The 19,599-nt window shown below is 38.0% G+C and overlaps 1 protein-coding gene across 2 annotated transcripts in view; it reads left to right on the top strand.

The window, feature by feature from the left end:
* Positions 1–15,902, top strand: part of LOC138094355 (cadherin-6) — a 59,564-nt gene extending 43,662 nt beyond the window's left edge. For both annotated transcript variants that reach the window (XM_068990396.1, XM_068990397.1), the window contains 5 exons: positions 4,738–4,874; positions 8,194–8,315; positions 9,372–9,489; positions 9,621–9,872; positions 15,412–15,902. In XM_068990396.1, the coding sequence (XP_068846497.1) occupies positions 4,738–4,874; positions 8,194–8,315; positions 9,372–9,489; positions 9,621–9,872; positions 15,412–15,902 (1,120 nt within the window). The remainder of the gene's footprint in view (positions 1–4,737; positions 4,875–8,193; positions 8,316–9,371; positions 9,490–9,620; positions 9,873–15,411) is intronic.
* Positions 15,903–19,599: the final 3,697 nt, after the last annotated feature.

Here is a 19,599-nt window from a genome sequence, read left to right as displayed (position 1 = left end):
AGTCCAAATATATACCAAGTAAGCAAGCTCTATTTTCCCTGTATACCTTCACTGTAAATTACATTGTAAGAAAGCCTCATGGCTCTTTGAGACCATCATTGCTTAAGTATGCTAGAATCTTATCACGAGAGCACTGGAGTCCACAGCTTCAAGCCTTTACCCATAGCTTAGTTGACTCGCTGAGAAAAGAGCTAAACCAGAATATTATTGTGTCAATTATTCCCCGTGAAGAAAGTTAGACTTAACTAATCCAAAACTACTCTCTAAAAGGATCACATTGGTTGTTGCATGAAGAATTTTTTTTTTTTTCAGATGAAAGACTTTGAGATTCTAAGGCACTTGTTTCCTAACTTTTCAGCCACTGAGCCCTTTGTTCAAATGAAATCTCATGGCAAGTCCCACAACTAAAACACAGAAATGCCTGGCTTATTTTCAGAGAATAATTTTAAATCTTTGGGAAAAGAGACTTTGTTGTTTTATCATTCTACTGGAATATCTCCTTGAATTGCATGATTGGCAACCCAGAGTAGTCACATGAGAGCTCCAAGGGTCAAGGGCTCCTCCATATACATTTAAAATTATTAATAAGGAAAATGGGCTTCTTGGGGGGTGCTAGTGGTAAAGAACCCATCTGCCAACGCAGGAGACATACCAGCCATGGGTTCGATCTCTGGGTCCAGAAGATCTCCTGGAGGAGGGCATGGCAATCCACTCCAGTATTTTTGCCTTGAGAATCCCATGAACAGAGGAGCCTGGAGGGCTACAGTCCATGGGGCCTCAAAGAATGGGACACAAGTGAAGCAGCCTAGTATGCAGCACGTAGCACACACGCAACAAGGAATTTAAACGATGGCTTTTGCTTATACAACATGAATAACCTTAAGTACTTTCACAACGTGCTTTTACTCAAAGTTTGTATACTGCATAAGAAAACAATCTCAGCAAGTCAGTATCAAGACCAATTTAAATGTGCTAATGCTGGAAGTTTATAAATACAAACTTTGATTACCTCTTTGATCAGTCAAAATGTTTTTAATGAAAGAGATAATGTCTTCTGGGAATTTAGGCTGCATTTTTATATCTGTTTTACTTTTATACCACATACCACTTTTACCCATTGTTTTTATTTTGTTTCATTATAGGAAGTAGTTAGCTTGCCAGAAGCTACGTTGGCTGTCAACTAATTTTAAAATTCTTTCTGCCAGTCTTTCTTTGGTACATATGGATTTCATGTATGGACATAGATTTAAAGATAAAAATATATATAGATACATTGGTACATAGATGTATGTTCCAGTGGTTTCTTTTATAGGAGAATTATAACCAATTCTTATATTCAGAAAGTACAACCATATATAGTTTTTGGTTATTCAAGACATAAATATGGAACAATTAAGTGTTAGATTCCATCTTAAGTGTATAATTAACACTAGAGAATTCTTCCCCAAATGTTAATTTATCATTATTTTAGCACAAATCTTTACTTTTTTAGTCACATAAAATAATTTTCTTTCAACAACTTTATATCACGTGTCTTTTGACTTACACGGAAGTCTTATAAAATGTCACTCTGAATACTTATTATGAAAATTTTACACGCAAATACATCATCTTTTCCTGACCCACAAAGCTCCCTTCAGGATACATAAGACAAATCACTAAATCACAGAATACAATAAAGTTCGAGGGGAAAAAAGGAGGTACCTAGCACAATGATCCACTTTAATCATTATGAATTGATTACCTTTTTCCTTATCAGTTATTATTATAATTAATATGATTGACAGTAAATTTCTAAATATAAGTGGAAATTACTTTGAAAAGAAAAACAACAAACAAATGAGGCTTTGTGTGACTCAAGTGAGACAGCTTTCCTAAACAATGTAGACATTTTAGGTCTTCTAATGATTTTTAAATCCCCCAATTAAGGAAAGAAAATAATACAGAATTACTATATTTCCTAAATAGTCCTCTCTCTTTAAAATCAAAAGCCACCTTTAGGACTTCCCTGGCAGTTCAATGGTTAAGACTCTATACTTCTACTGCAGGGGTCATGGGTTGGATCCCTGGTTGGGGAACTAAGATCTTACATGCCACATGCATGGCCAAAAAAATTAAACAAGTAAATAAATAAAATGAAAAGCCACCTTCAACTAAAACTTCCTCACCCTTTATTTCAAAGCTTGATTGGAAAATATGATTACTTGTAAAACTTAAAACCATAGCAGGAAGGAAAGAGAAAACAAGAAAAGATTTCTGCTATGTATAATTATTATAGCTTATAAAAGCAATAAGCAGCATGTCTTAAGCTTGACATTTTTCATGAAAGAAAAATATATATTTGTAGAAAATTATTAAATTCCTTACAAAGGCTATGAATACTGAGATTTCCTTTTTGGTAATCATGTCCTATAAATATTTATCATCCTCAAATTAAAAATGATGAAAGGTGATCAAACAAGTTCATTGCAATTGGTTAAATTCTTAATAAACGTTGATTCATGACATAAATGACAAAACAATAGCTCTTTCATCTGTTTCAATACTTTTGATAATGGTTTATATAATCTTATAAATCTAGATTTTTATAAACTGAAACTAAAATTCCAGCTTGATATATATGCATCCATTATGAACTTCATTAATTCTCTTTAAAATCAGGTTTAAATACCCTACAATAATTGAATATCTATTTTTTAGACATCTGCTAGATGATGAAAAGAGATTTTATTAGGATAACATATATTGTTTATTATAATTCACTAGTAGTACTTTAACACAAAATAATTGAAATAGAATCTTAGAATATAGTACACTATTTGCAAGTTAGTAACAACTTTGGCCACCTCATGGGAAGAGATGACTCATTGGAAAAGACTCTGATGCTGGGAGGGATTGGGGGCACGAGGAGAAGGGGACGACAGAGGATGAGATGGCTGGATGGCATCACGGACTCAATGGACGTGAGTCTGAGTGAACTCCGGGAGTTGGTGATGGACAGGGAGGCCTGGCATGCTGCAATTCATGGGGTCGCAAAGAGTCGGACACGACTGAGCGACTGAACTGAACTGAACTGAACAAATTTTTTTTTAATGCATAATAATTCCACACATGTATGACTAGGTAAGACATTTACCTAGTATTTACCTAAAATATATTTCTACTGAGCTGACATCTTAAAATCTCCTATCATGATGTACATTTTGAGAATGCAGCTGAAATGGACAACCTTTTTGTTCCTAATAGCCTTCACATATCAACTTTCTTCTGAATTTTCTCTTTCGGAATCCTCTGTAAGACAGGGTGTATTACATATTTCCCTCTTACTTATGGCTATTCCAGAAACTAGAGATACGTTTATAAAGAAGATAGCATTTCTCAAAGTCTACTCATCTTCCATGAATTTCAGTGTTGAAGACTTTGTCCTTTCTTGGTTTCTAAAACACCTCTTGGTTTCCCTTGAATTCTCCAAACCCTCCTTTTAAAATATGTATCAAATTCTTACTCTGCTCTAGGCTCTGTTCTAGTCCCTGTGGGTCTCTGTTCCTGTTCGTCCTTTAAGCAACTCAGTTCCTCGCATTTTTCCCTCTTCTCTTCTTAGACAATTGACTAGAAAATCCAGACTGTCAGTCCAAATGTTCATCTTGAGCTTCCTGGACTTTCCTAAGGCACCTCAGCCTCAACATATCAAAACTGATCTTCCCCAAATCCTGTTCTTCACACTTATCATTTGTAATATCACCATCCAACCGTTCTCCTAATTCAGCCAGTGATCTTTAGTAAACATGAGCTGGATAGTGACACTCCTCTGCATAAAACCCATTGGAAGATCTACATCAAGTTCAAATAAACTCCAACTCCCCCCCATGGCCAGCCCATCCCTCTACAGTCCCAACTGTGAATCTTTTTCCAAGCCTATCTCCTAAATCCCTCTCCAGCCTCACTAACCTCAGCCACATTTACCATCTTTTGCTTTTTCAACAAAATGATTTTTAAAATAAAAATGAGTAATAGAAAAATAGCCAATAATCCTACTTATGCACACACACATGTTAAAGTTCTAAAGATCTAAAAAAGTAAAACATAACAATTAGTTTATAAACTTGATCCAAATTACATTAAAAAAAATTTGGTGATGATACTCAAAAATCATACAACTTGTCTAGTGGTTCTATTAAGACCTCAACTGTAAAGCAATAATTTCTCAGAATATCTTCCTTAATGTTCAGTTCACTTCAGTTCAGTCACTCAGTTGTGTCCGACTCCTTGCGATCCCATGGACTGCAGCACACCAGGCTTCCCTGTCCATCACCAACTCCCGGAGCTTGCTTAAATTCATGTCCATTGAGTTGGTGATGCTATCCAAGCATCTCATCCTCTGTCATCCCCTTCTCCTCCTACCTTCAATCTTTCCCAGCATCAGGGTCTTTTCCAATCAGTCAGTTCTTCGCATCAGGTGGCCAAAGTATTGGAGTTTCAGCTTCAGCATCAGTCCTTCCAGTGAATATTCAGGATTGATTTCCTTTAGGATGGACTGGTTTGATGTCTTTGCATTCCAAGGGACTCTCAAGAGCCTTCTCCAACACCATAGTTCAAGCATCAGTGTTAAGTTACAGATTTACAAATATGCGCTAAAGGTAGAAAAAATTTCATGTAACCGATATTCTGGAATCGTTTTAGGATGTAAAAATAACAAATACAAAGAAAACCTTCCTAAATTGTACTCTGCATTTTCAGGTATTCTGTCGATCGACACACAGATATGGACAGAATATTCAACATCGATTCTGGAAATGGTTCAATCTTTACATCGAAACTTCTTGATCGAGAAACACTGCTGTGGCACAACATAACAGTGATAGCAACAGAGATCAGTAAGTCCACCCTTTTCCCACTACCATCCCCAGTTGACAGAGAGCATCTCAGCAAGGGCTAGTGAAGCATGGCTGAAACTCGTCACTGTGTATTGATGATCCTGCTCAAAACATACTGAAGGAGAGAGCTCTGTAATGATTGGTACTAAATGTTTCTTCTAAACACGTGTTGGTTCAATCATACAAGCAGAAGCAACTGTGGAAGTTCTGTAGTTTGGGAACAATAAAATGGGAATGCATCTCTCAGTCTAGGTACATGTTGGATTTGATTCCAAAATGCTTGTAAATCAGAGTGTCACACAAGCTGCTGAAAAAAATGGGCTCCCAGTTAGACTTTGTATATGTGTGTCTGTAGTGGGGGAGTGGGGATCAAGTATAACCTAAAATGTAGGCATTGCTTAGAAATAGTTCTTTTAATTTCAGCAACATAACCAGTATTGTTTTAGCAACATAATTATATGAGAAGAAAGAAAATGATGAATTTAGACAACAAATATTTGTCAACCTTCTGTCAGTTAGCTCTCACTATGTGCGTTTTTAAAAAGAATTGCTATATATAAGCTTTCATTGCACTTTATCAATTAATATATATCCAATACAATATTTATTTATTAATATTTGTTTATCAAGGAGGATTTAGTACAGAAATCTTTTGGCTATGCACCTTTTAGCTTTCTGTAGAATGTCTGTTTCAAAATTGTTACAGAATTTTTTTTTTGAGTCGCTCAGTCACGTCCGACTCTTCGTGACCCCATGGACTATATAGTCCATGGCATTCTCCAGGCCAGAATACTGGAGTGGGTAACCTTTCCCTTCTCCAGGGGATCTTCCCAACCCAGGAATCGAACCAGGATCTCCTGAATAGCAGGTGGATTCTTTACCAGCTGAGCTATCAGGGAAGCCCTGTTACAGAATTAAGAGATATAAATTTTGACTTTTCCATGGAACACCAAAGTGAGCAATCCTAACCACCAAGTAATCTATAGAGTATTTAGAATGAATTTTATCACAGTCTCCATTAAATGTAAGGCAAAGAAAAATACTGCCAAAGGGAAACTTCAAATAATTATACACAGTGAAACCTGTGTAATATATACACAATGTGTAGACTTAAGTAAATGAAAGAAAGAGGATTTTTAAAATAGCATTGAAATGTTTAAAAATGGACATCTAAGTTATAGCTCATGTTTTAGCTTTTGTTTTTAGAAGTTCAAATTATTTTAGCTCAGGTATCTAGTGTAAAATGGTCCATATCAAATGGTTTAATACAGTAATATTCTTTGTCAGTATAACTCATGAGATTTGAAGTGGCTGAAAGATATTGAGTAGAATGATAAGTAACCAATGTGGACAAAATGAAACACTGCTTTTGTGTAGGGTAAGAATTGTTCATTATACATTTGTTAGGTGAGAATTTATCTTCAGAATTTATGTGGAGGGACTACTGTGCATACCAAGGACAGAGCATACTTAGAGCGTTAAAATTACAAAACTATTTCCCACTTGAAAAGGATCATTTTTATAACATCATGAAATTTTATTTTTTACTGAGGTAGTCACCTTAAGTGTGTTTTAAGCTTTGCACCTAAAAATTTGTTTTTAATGTTTACTGTTTCTATGATCTATTTGAAAATACTAGCGATAAAGACCTTTTAAAACTCGCCTTTGAAGCTCTGACTTTGGAAGAATAATGTGAGCAGTATTCTAGATGCAAAGGAACCTAAGAATCTTATTGTCCAAACTTTTTCAGTACCTTTTATGCCAAGAGCCAAGAGCTTGTATTAAACCAGCTCTCTCTCACTCCAGGCCACTGTACTTGCCATTTCCTTGACCTCAAGAGCCAGAAACACTCACATGGCTTAATCCATCTCTTCATTCATGTCTCTATACAAATGGCATCTCATCATAGAAAGCTGCGTCTCCGTCTCTCTCCGGTCCCTTTTACCTGTTTAATTTCTCCATAGCATTTGCCATCTGGCACATTATATATTTATGTGTTTACAGTTTGCCTTCCTCCTTTAGAACAAAGCTCCAGGAAGCAGGATCTTTGTTATAGTCCCAATGTGTCCCAGCACCCCAAATAGTGGCTGGCACAAGTTAGTACTAGGTGCTCACAAAATATTTATGATGAGAACAAACAAACAGATGTATGAGTGAGTGAATGAAAAGAGCTGAGGTGAGAGACTCCAGCCCCTGATTCTTAGAACAGGAATCTCTCTTCCATACTTCGCAGGAGATTATCAGAGATGACAGCAAAAACACTCCATTTACTGCAGGTCTGCAAACACTGATTGGGCTCTTTCATTATATGAGATGAACAGCCTCAGTTTTGTGGTCAGACAGATCCAAGTTTGAATCTAGGATCCACTCTTTATTATTAATTTCTCTGTGAATGTGGACAAATTACCTAACTCCTCCATGCCTCATCTATAATATAATGAGTTTCCTCATCTATAATATGGGAGCAATAATTATACCTATCTCAGAAGTTTATAAGGATTAAATAAAATAATATAACAAAGTGCTTGACACGATATCTAGCTCTCAAACTGAAAAACTAAGACCATTCACAATCATTATTGTCCCATTCTTTTTTCCTTCTGTCTACAGAAAAGCCTACTTCCCTGGCTTCCTTTAAAATCTGCCTCTAAAAAAAAAAAAAATCTGCCTCTAAAATTCCTTTTCTGGATAGCTCTTCTTTATTTTGTGTTAATCTGGGATTTATTATATGGTTGCACTGTATGGGCTTCCCTGATAGCCCAAATGATAAAGAATCTGCCTGCAATGTAGGAGAATCCGGTTTGATTCCTGGGTCAGGAAGATGCCCTGAAGAAGGGATAGGCTACCCACTCCAGTATTTTGGGGCTTCCCTGAGGGCTCAGATGATAAAGAATCCACCTGCAATGTGGGAGATCTGGGTTCAGTCCCTGGCTTGGGAAGATCCCCTGGAGGAAGGCATGGTAACCTGCTCCAATACTCTTGCCTGGAGAATCCCAATGGACAGAGAAGCCTGGTGGGCTCCAGTCCATGGGGTCACAGAGAGTCATATACAACTAAGTGACTAAGCACAGCACAGCACTGACTGTACATAAAGGTAGCTTTGTCCCCTATATATTTCCTTCAGGTGTATCCTCGTCCAGAAGTACCAAAGAATCGAATTCTACTTTTTTGTGACTATGATGATACATAATGCCCTGTGGTACTCACAAGAGCCTTGGCGAAACTATGTATGAATGAGAAAGGAGTGAGTAACCATCATCTAAATGGGATCACCCATCAACATATAAATGCCTGTTCCTTTCTTTTGGGCATTTTGCAGATAATCCAAAGCAGAGCAGCCGAGTACCTCTATATATTAAAGTCCTAGATGTCAATGACAACCCCCCAGAATTTGCTGAATTCTATGAAACCTTTGTCTGTGAAAAAGCAAAAGCAGATCAGGTGAGTTTCATAAGAAAGCAAATTAATTAACTCAGACAAACTTAGATCTTCTAATAATTCAGATGATACACAGAGCTGAGGGCAAGTCTTGAATTATCTATGAAATAAATGCCAACAAAATTAATACTATAAATAAGAACCATGATGAATGTTTAACTTGCATAAGAGAACAAACAGTTTTTAAAAAGAGAAAGTTCGTTAGTCTCACAGACTGATGCTGATCCCAAATTAGTCTTAAGTTTCCATGAAAATATATCAGTCACTGCTTTATTGGAAAAATCTTTATTGGTGAGCAGATACTTTTAATTAACATATATACTGAAAAGTACTAGCTAGAACATATTTTACAATTGCCTATAATTCATAGTTTCATTTATTTACATTGCCCATCTGTACAACTAATACAAATTCATGAATGTTTTACTGTTTTACACATTTGTCCCCACCTGAAATCAGTCTTTTCTGCCAGTGATATAAAAATTATGTTAGTTTGTCAAAATAGAAGTGTACTGTTAAAATACATGTTAAAATGGGACTCTGAAGTTGTAGGTTTTATATTCAAACTAGCTCTTTAGCAAGTCAATTGCTTATGTATATGCCAAGCTTGCATTTCTAAGCAAGCTCTCCAAAGAGTGCCTCATTTTACTTAAGTTGCAATGTTGTCATAAATCCTTGAGATATTTTAAGCTTGTTATCACTCCAAGACTATGTTTCTCAACCCAGGTGATTTTGCCCCGCACCCCTCCTCCCTCCCACCCCCGCGAGGGACATTTGGTAATATCTGGGGACAATTCTGGTTATCACAAGGAAGAGGGTACTACCGGTTTCAACAGATGAATTTAGATTCGCTGCAATAAATATTGTTGTAGGGCTGTCCTTTGCTCTATTTCCAGCCAATCAGTTCTCTGCCTAGGGTAGATTCATTGTAAGTTTTCTAGAGGCCATCATTGTAAAATTAAAATTAGATATCATTGAGTTAAGCAATTTACTGCAAAGCTGTAAGAAACTCTTCTGAGTTAGTAAAACTTGATGACAGCTTTCTGGTTTTGATTTTAGTTGATTCAGACCCTACGCGCCATTGACAAGGATGACCCTTACAGCGGGCACCAATTCTCGTTCTCTTTGGCCCCCGAAGCAGCCAGCGGCTCAAACTTTACCATTCAAGACAACAAAGGTAAATGAGCCCAAGCTGCCTGTCTGTCTATATACTTATGTCTGTATCTATATCTATCTAGTCTCATCAGAACTGATCCCATACATAACATGATTTCCACTTCCATTCACCACTTTGCTTTCCGGTTCCAGACAACACAGCGGGAATCTTTACTCGGAAAAATGGCTATAACAGACACGAGATGAGCACCTATCTCCTGCCTGTGGTCATATCAGACAACGACTACCCAGTCCAAAGCAGCACTGGGACAGTGACTGTCCGGGTCTGTGCATGTGACCACCAAGGGAACATGCAGTCCTGCCATGCGGAGGCCCTCGTCCACCCCACGGGACTGAGCACGGGGGCTCTGATTGCCATCCTTCTGTGCATCGTGACCCTACTAGGTAAACTGCTTCTCCCTGCATCCTATCTCCCCATGCTGAGGGGCACACACTGTTACTGTGGCTCTCTAGATTTATCCGCCTCCCCCATTAAGGCATACAGCCTGATCTAGGTGAGTAATGTGCTGGGAATCTTATGCGTGTTCACCCGTGAACTAGTTTTTGCTTGAAAAGTGGGTTTGGAGAATGAACAGTTGTGAAACTTGCCCATGTCTTTCCCCACTGAGGGAGTCGTTCCATCAAAAGAATCTCTTGTCTATCAGGCTGGGAATGAGTTGCAGGGGGATTTGAGGGCAATATAAATACACCCTTTCCATTTCATTTGTTGTTTAATATTTAACCTGGAGAACATTCAGTTTCAAAGAACAAAAGTTGTTGGGTGTGGAGTATATATGATGAAGGCCATTTCCATCAAGGTAAAGTTTAAAGATCAATGAGAAACTGGAAGGAGAAATGCAATGACTTTTTTTCTCTCATACAGGAAAATAAATAGTGGTGAATTTTCTTGAACTCAGCAAACTTGCTTGGATCCACCCACTTAAATAACTACCTTCTTAGCATTGGTCTCTGATTACCACATACACGATGTCTATTATTTCTCAGACTCTCAATAAATAACTTCTGTGACTAAGGAAATAAATCTGGGATCTAAAAGAAATGAATGTAATCAAACGTCTAACAGTGATTTGAAGGAAAAATTTTTATCCCCAACCAACTAATTAAGCACACAAGTTGAGCTCAGAATGCTCAAAAGTCCCTTGATTGTTATGAAAAAAGAGATCAAATATTAGCTAACACACCCCTTCAAAAAATAAAAGTTAAAATTTGTAAAACTTGACTATGCCATTGGGGGAAAGAAAGTCAGAGTTAACCTGGATTTGATAGAGGCAGACCAGGAAGTCATTTTTTTTTTAAAGGCAATGTAGTGACTTTGAGAAGAGGGAAGGAAGACTTCCATTTTTCCAAGAGGAGAAAGCCTAGGGATCCCTGCTCAAGAGTTTCATATCCCAGGTTGACTCCGCTAATTATCACAGAGCCTTGAAACCTGGCTACAGAACTGTGATTCTCTTTGTCAACTAAGAGTTGGAGGAAGTATTTTAAGATATGAGGATAAATAAAAACTGACAGTTTGCAAAGACAAAACAGTGTTCCAGTGGTGTGAGTCTGTAAATGTTGTTTTCCGAGAGAAAGATACGAATATTCTTTTTTGGTTTAAAAAAAAGAGGTTTTTAAAATTTATTTTAACTTTTTATTTTGTATTGGGGTATAACTGATTAACAATGTTGTGACAGTTTCAGGGGAATAGCAAAGGCACTCAGCTATACACATACCCATTCTCCCTCAAAATCCCCTCCCGTTCAGGCTGCCACATAACTTGAGCACAGTTCCCTGTGTTATACAGGTCCTTGCTGGTTATCCATTTTAAATGTACCAGTGTGTCCATGTTGATCTCAAACTCCCTAACTATCCCTTCCCCCTACTATGCCCCCTGGTAAAAGAGGGTATTTTTAGAAGGGCTAAGTCTGGAGGCTGCATCAAATAGAATTCCATGGATCCCTGGTCTATGGAGAAAGAGCTGGTCTTCATCTCATAGAGGTCATACTTCCCTTCTCTCATCATCTACCCACTTTCTCCACCCTCTTATTTTCCTTCTAACCAGCTCCCTATGACCTCTTTTTTCATCTCTTTCCTCCTATGAATTTGCCATCTCCTCATTACTCCTAATTTGCCTCCGTGTTTCCCACATCTTGTCTAGTCTCTTTGTAATTCTGTACCTAATTAAAAAGGAGAAAATGGGATCTAACCTTTATTAGACTCACATCATGGGCTAGACACTGGACAGGAGGCTTTACAAATGTTTTTTCTCACTTAATCCTCAGAACCATCTGGTCTATATTTATCTGCATCTTACATATGAAAGCTGAGGTTCCAGGATGTGAAGCTAAGTCACACAGCTAACAGGTGATAGAACCAAGTTCCAAACCCAGGTTTTTGCCCCCCAGGCCCTGGTGCTTCCACATTGTACCCTACTTTCTTTACAAGCTTATAGAATACAGTGCAACTTCCACACTGAAAGAGAGCTTGAACTAAAAATGAGATGATTGAACAAATCTGGGCGCCTATAACAGGAAGAAAGCAGCGTTGACATAGGAGGAAATCTGCTGTCAAGAAAGTGGATCATGTGGCATCTGTTGTTTTTGTCAATAAAGCAACAGTAAAAACAGCTACATCTTGTGCCTCTTTGGTGCTTTCGAGTTGGCATAACTTTCGCATTGGGCACCATGTTATTGCCTCTCTTTTACAGAGAAGGAACCTGACTTAGAAAGGTCAGATTGTTTAATTGAATCTAGATCTGCTCATCTCAGATACCTTGCTACCTTCTAGTTTTATGACGGGATTTGAACACAAATTGGTCCAAGTACTCCAGCCCCAAAATTTCACTGCGGTCCTCTGGCCTCAAGGGGGTAGAGAAAAGGAAAGAGTCAGTTACTGGGAAGACAGCATATTACTTTCTCAGAGTGTTTTTATGCCAAGTGCTTAGAAGTCATACCTTCACTTTATAAAAGTTAGCTTTGAAAAAAAGACCTTCCTTTTAGATGATTATGCTCTCAAGAATTTGTTAGATGTGCATCGGGCCAGTAAGAAAAGACAGGCAATTGTAGCAGTAGGAGAATTAGGCAGTGCACAAATGCCTTTAAATTACTGAACATGCCCTCTGTCTTCTAGATAACTGCACTTTCAGGTGTGCATAAGACTAAAAGACAAGATACAGGCAACTTAAGCTAGGGAAGAATTAGGAAGTGATAAATGCCTGCTATCTTGCCTTAAATGGTGGAATGAACCTCTGTCTGTCAGAATGTATTTCTCTGAGAGACAGTTAGCTTGATTCTATTCTCTGTTCTAAAGACTGGCCTTACTTACAGCCCTCTGTTTTGCAAATCTGTGTCACACTGAAAACTAGCATAAAAGGTAGATTAAGGGACTTCCCCTTAGCTCAGTTGGTAAAGAATCCACCTGCAATGCAGGAAATCCTGATTCAATTCCTGCGTTGGGAAGATCGCTGGAGAAGGGATAGGCTACTCACTCCAGTATTCTTGGGCTTCCCTTGTAGCTCAGCTGGTAAAGAATCCACCTGCAATGCAGGAGACCTGGGTTCAGTCCCTGGGTTGGGAAGATCCTCTGGAGAAGGAAAAGGCTACCCACTCCAGTATTCTGGCCTGGAGAATTCCATGGACTGTATCGTCCATGGGGTTGCAAAGAGTTGGACACGACTGAGCGACTTTTACAGACCTCCTTTGACACAAGGGACTTCTTTGGTGGTCCAGTGGCTAAGACTCCACGCTCCCAATACAGGGGACCCAGGTTCAATCCCTGGTCAGGGAACTAGACCCCACATGCCGCAACTAAGAGTTTGCAAGCCACAAGTAAAGACACCGCCACTAAAGATTAAGAGCATCTTTCCACCCAAAACCCTGCAATTTTCCAACCACTTGGACCCCCAGGGCAAAGCGAAGTCATATGGAGCATCCACAGCCCCACTTGACATGGCCCTTTCTACTCCTTTCTCCCCACCGACCCCACACCTCACACACTCCAAACACACCTCACTCCATGGCCTTGCTCCTAGCTCTGTCCTCTCCTCCAGATAGCACCCTGGATAACTCTTCATCTATCTGTTCAAATGTTAGTTCCTTAATGATGCACTCAACCCCCATACACACACAAAAATATATGCAGCCCCTCAAACATATACAGAAGTCCTTCCCATCCTCCTTACTCTGCCTTACTTTTTCTTATTTATATTGCACTTAACATCTTCTAATAATTTCTTTATTTATTATACACATTGTTTTTTTCTCTTTCCATCCATCCATCCACCACCACCACCACCACCACCACCACCTCTGCCTACCTTATTCAGACAAGACTCTTGATCTATTTTTTTCATTAATACTGCCTAGAACTCTACCTGGCACAGAGTTGGCAATAAATAAATACTTGTTGAATAAACAAAAAATATGAAAGGGATACATGAGGCACCCAGATACTCTCCGGCAGCAAAAGAGAATGTTTATATTTATACAACCACATGCTTGAAAACAGCAGAACTGCATATCCTTGTGAAATAGTCTATAATCCAAACATGCTTCAAAGCATGGTAATTAAGTGTACAAGCTTTTTAGTCTGCCTGACCTGGATTTCAATTATTTGCACACATCACATCTCTAAACCACAATTTCCTTATGTAAAATGGAGTTATAATGGTGGTACCTACTTTGTCAAGCCTATTATGATAATTCAACTAGATTCTGTATGTAAAGCACTTAGCACAGTGCTTGGCACAAAGAACCGTCTCAACAGGTAACCAATTATTAATACCATTAACATCTGAAATGTTAAATATATAGACACCTGGGTGTGCATATATCCATTCTTATATAGGTAGATATGCACCTCTACCAAAGGCCATTATTCTATAATTGTTATTGTGATAATTCAATTTTCATGGCTCATAAAAACTGGACCATGTTACGGATGAAAGAGTAAAGAGATATTACTGGTACTAATCTCCCCTGGACAAACCCAGGTTAACAATGCATTTTCTGCCCCAGATGACTGTTTTCTCTCTAAGCTGTCACTATGTTTTCACTTTCTCATCCATATGCTCATTTGTAGATGTGTCTCTTTACAGGTAGCCAGCTGTGAAGAAACATCAGGAGCTATTTAAATACAGTTCTTGCTTTGCCTCTAATTTGAATTAGGAAAAATCAAAAGAACAAACATTCCGGTCAACAGACTTACAGAATATGAAACTCTGAAAGATTCTCTGTTTTAAGTTCCCACAGAAATATGTTTGTTTTGTTTAGCCTAAGCACAAATAATCTGGCACGTGTACTATTACCTGTTCCCTTCAAACTGACTGATCTTGAAGTCCAAAATGGCTTTCTGAATTGTATCTGGGTCTCTCCAGGTGTTATCTGTACTTATATGTAAGAAAGGTATGCAAACATTCACATCTCTACTTTGGGCTTTAAACTAACTTTACACTTTTCTTGGAGGGGGTAAAAAAAAGAAGGCATCAGTGCGCAAAAGTTATTTTAGAAGTGGAGTTATGCAAACCCTTCAACACATCCCCGAAGGTGCCAGCCTTGTGCTTACAAGCAGTTTCAGAGCATTTCAGGTGTTCAGCATAATTTCCACTCTTTTTGCAGTAATATCACTGTGGTTGAGCTCTTTTATTATTTTCCCCCCTTATCTTGAAACTAGTCCGCCATTTCAAAGCAAAAAGGAACTACTGACAAAACATGAAGGTGTTTTATCTTCTAGTTAAATTCTTAAAAACTTTCTTTCAAATATATAGTTACTCCATTGCGGGGGTGGGGGAGAGCCCTGATTTGATCAGGTGCTGAGGCAAGTACAACCTTAAACGAGAGAGTAGTTTCGTGGAGAAGTTTGAAAACTTCACTTTGTGTTTCTTCCTGATGTTAATTGGGCGGCAAATTAACTTTCCCTTCCCTTGCTGTTTTGTTCCTGCTTCCAGTGACAGTGGTGTTGTTCGCAGCTCTCAGGCGGCAGCGGAAAAAAGAACCTTTGATCATTTCTAAAGAGGACATCAGAGACAACATTGTCAGTTACAACGACGAAGGAGGCGGAGAGGAGGACACCCAGGCCTTTGATATCGGCACCCTGAGAAATCCCGAAGCCATAGAGGACAGCAAATCGCGCAGGGACATTGTGCCCGAAGCCCTTTTCCTACCCCGACGGACTCCAGCAGCCCGTGATAACACCGACGTCCGAGATTTCATTAACCAAAGGTTAAAGGAGAATGACACGGACCCCACCGCCCCGCCCTACGACTCCCTGGCCACCTACGCCTACGAGGGCGCCGGCTCGGTGGCCGATTCGCTCAGCTCGCTCGAGTCGGTGACCACGGATGGAGACCAAGACTACGACTACCTTAGTGACTGGGGGCCTCGGTTCAAAAAGCTCGCGGATATGTATGGAGGGGTGGACAGTGACAAGGACTCCTAATATGATATGTTGCCTTTTTTTTTCATTTTTCAATACGACACTGAAAGATGTGAAGTGGCTATTTCTTTCTATTTATCCCCTGCTTCGTGAAGGGTCCTCTGTTCTATCCGTTCCAAAAGTAAATGGCTGCAGTCCGTGTGGATCCAACGTTAGAGACTTTTTTCTAGTACACTTTTATGAGCTTCTGAGAGGCAAATGTTTATTTTTTAGTGCATCCTGTTAACCATGTCTGCCCAACAGGCGCTGGGCTGCAGGAGAGGATGGGCCGTCATCTTTTCCCCTGTACTCTTAGGGCAAGTCTGAAACACAGCTCAATTTCCCTGGCCTGGTCTCTTACTACATTGCACTGACTCAAGGTCAGCTGACTGCTCTGTACATTTCACATGCTAATGGGATGAGGGATTGTGCTTTAATGATAAAAATACAGTTTTAGTAGAAGAAAAGAGGGAGGAACCACTGTTCCTGGTGTATCAGCTCACAAGGAGATGATGAACTATATATGGGTGTGTATTTCTGTCACAAAGAATTTAAAATGATATTTGCCCATCCTGTTTGTCCTTCATGATCTTTTTCCGGCACCAATGACTACTCAAAACTTCAGATCCACCAGTGTTTTGAGGGTCTCCTTCCTCTTTAGGAAATGATGCCAATTAAATGGTAATGTTCAAAAAGAACAACCAAAAAAGAAAAAATCTTAATACGACCTTATTTCCTTGCCACTGGTTCGTAAGACATGCAAAAGTTTGCTGTCGCATCATATAAAGGGAAAGGAAAAATAGCTAATAGATGTTAACAAAGGAAATATTTAGCATATTTTAAAGTTTGGTTTACCAAATGTATCATGGATCACTTGGAATTATTTCAGCCATCAGTAGGCTAATTACAAATAAGTCTAATCATTTAAAAATTTCTTGAAGGAACTTTTCTGAGACAAAGTTTAACTCCTTGTCTGTAGTTGTCAGTATTATTCTAATGTACTTGAAAGTAGCAGTGCGAAGTACAAGAACTCATATGCTTCAGATACTTCTTACACAATTAAGTTGCATTAGTAAAATTAGATTAAATAAAACTCAGATCCCTCTCTCAGAGTTAAATGGGGAGGTAAGAGCCAGTCACACTTGAACTTGACACCCTGTCTGTCACATTCAAAAATATCCGTATATTTATATAATGTGATATAGATGAATACTGAAATCATGGTGAAAACCTACATATTATATGTTTGGAAGACGCTCTCAAAGGGAAAACTTGGATTCCCTACAACAAGGGTGTTTAAGATTGTAATTAAAATGATAGTTGACTTTCAAAAGCATTAAGATTTTTTCATTGTTTTTAGCTTTGTTTCCATGGCAACACTGCCATCGTTGTCTTTGAACTAATGATAAAGTAATGGTCTCAAACTACAAACAGAAAAGTAATGTACAATCCATCGAATCCATTATTTCTCTAATTATGCAATTAGTGTCATAGTTATTATCCAGAGGACCCAACTGAACTGAACTAATCCTTTTGGCAGGTTCAAATCATTTATTTCATACGCTGTTCTAATGATTTTTGTCATTAGAATCTTACATTGTGCAGTCATCAGAAATTTCCAAAGTACTGTAATGAAAACATCATTTTGAAAACTTAAAAAAAAAACAAAAACAGGTTCTGTATGTATATAATATGTACTTAAGAATATGCTGACTTCAATTAGTAGTCTTAGGGATTTATTTTCAATTAATGTTAATTTTCTGCAGGTAATCTTAGTGTCATTTCCATTTGGGGATAATGTCATATCAACACATATTTTCTGTTTGGAAACACACTGTTGTTTTGTTACGTTTTAAATAGATGTATTACCCAGGAAGTAAAGACAGCACCTTTAAAATAAGAGAAATATAGTATTTGGGGCTACCCAATTAGAATGAAAAATTGTTACAACCATATTATTCCTTGTGTTTCCTGAATGAATGGACTTCCCTGTATACTAACAAGTATTTTATGCTTGGACCGTTTCTTGCTTACAAGGTTCTCTTTCCTAGTTCTTCATACACACACAGACACACACGCACACAGAAGAATGCAAATAAAGGACTACAGGAGGGCTTCACTGTAAAGAATCAGTATATATCATAGTCACAGGTAAGTGTTGAAAAAAGATAGCTTAGTAAAGTTAATTAATAAAAACTAGTTACGTATAGCAATAGAACAGCACCTTAATCACACAACTTACTGTAAAAAGAGCTCTCTATCCTCATGTTTATGTTATGTAATAAATTATATCAAGAGAGATAGTCCTGTAAAAAGAAAAATATCAGAAGTCTTCCTTTTGAACTTTTGGCATTAATTGGAATGTCTGCGGGTTGATGCCAGCAACTTCAAAGTTTAGGGGTAAAATTTACATTCTCCTCATATAAGTGAAAGTAAGAAGTTCTGTAGTGGGATTTCTGAGGTGTGATTGGAAGGTATCTTATACAGTTATACCAAAAACAGGTTAATATGACTAAATATTTAAATAATTAATAAATCTCTTACCACAAAACCTGATGATGAGGTGAATCTCTAGAAAGAGAGTAAATTGAGACTGAAGCTGGATATTTTGCATTAGGGTCCTATAAATGTCAAGGTTGAATGATATTTTCCTAAAATGAACGGTCTGACATCATGGAAACAATAAGAACCATAGTCTCATCATTCTGTGCTGGTTGCACTTCCTTCCACCAAGCTATCAGGTCGAGGACCCAGGTCAGACATGAATGATTACTGGAGAAAGCATTAGTTTTCAGTTCAATTTTTACATTGTCTCTGTTTGCCATGAGAAAGAGGGAAGGAGATTGGAGAGAGGCAAAGTTTTAATATTTGCTTCAATCACAAAGAACCTAAAGTTCATTAACTATAGGGAGATTACTTTTGTGGGTTGTTTCAAGGACTTTGAGGCCCTTCTCACATTATTTTCTACCCTCTGATTCAAAAGGGAAAGTTTCTTCAAATTACCGAGATATTCCCTAGAATAAGCTGAAATTTTAAAAACAGTAATCTATTGTGCATAAATTTAAAGCCCCTCCACTTCATGGCATGTTCTGAAAGACCTGGAAAATATTCATTCCCAAATAGAAAACTAAATCGAAAAATGAGAAGGAGAATTGAAAATGGTTCCGCTGAGCCGTGAGAGAGGGGATCTGGACCCAGAAAATGTATGTTTTTGTAAGAATTTTCTTAGCTTTACAGTTTAGATGCATAAAGGTTTGGACACAAATTTGGATACAAATTGACTCCATTTTCAGATGGAATAAAATCTGCTGATTCAATTCTCAATACAAAAATTTTGGTTTGATATTCATTTTCAGCTCCCCAAAAGTTGTACTTATATAAGTTGAATCTCTCCCTTAGAAGCAGCCAAATTTTACAGATCCATATTAACTTAGAATGCTTTCATTACTTTCACTTTAGGTAATTTTAAAGTTTAAATATTTAAGTAATACATAGATTTGAGATGTTTGATTTGCTGAGCAATACCTTATATCAAATGCTTTGCCTTGAAATGATTATTTCATTGGCGATAATCATGTATAAACTACAAATTGGGCATTCCTCAATTTTATACACTTGAGGACCATTTTTTTAAAAGTATGCAGTTGAAAGGAAAGAGAAAGCTAATTCCTGAGCCCAAACTAAATATTTAAAGCAGGTACAACTAAACTCATTTTCCTCA

Source organism: Capricornis sumatraensis, chromosome 18 (assembly GCF_032405125.1).
Source record: "Capricornis sumatraensis isolate serow.1 chromosome 18, serow.2, whole genome shotgun sequence".
Classification (NCBI taxonomy): domain Eukaryota; kingdom Metazoa; phylum Chordata; class Mammalia; order Artiodactyla; family Bovidae; genus Capricornis; species Capricornis sumatraensis.
This window is presented reverse-complemented; position numbering and strand designations above follow the sequence as displayed.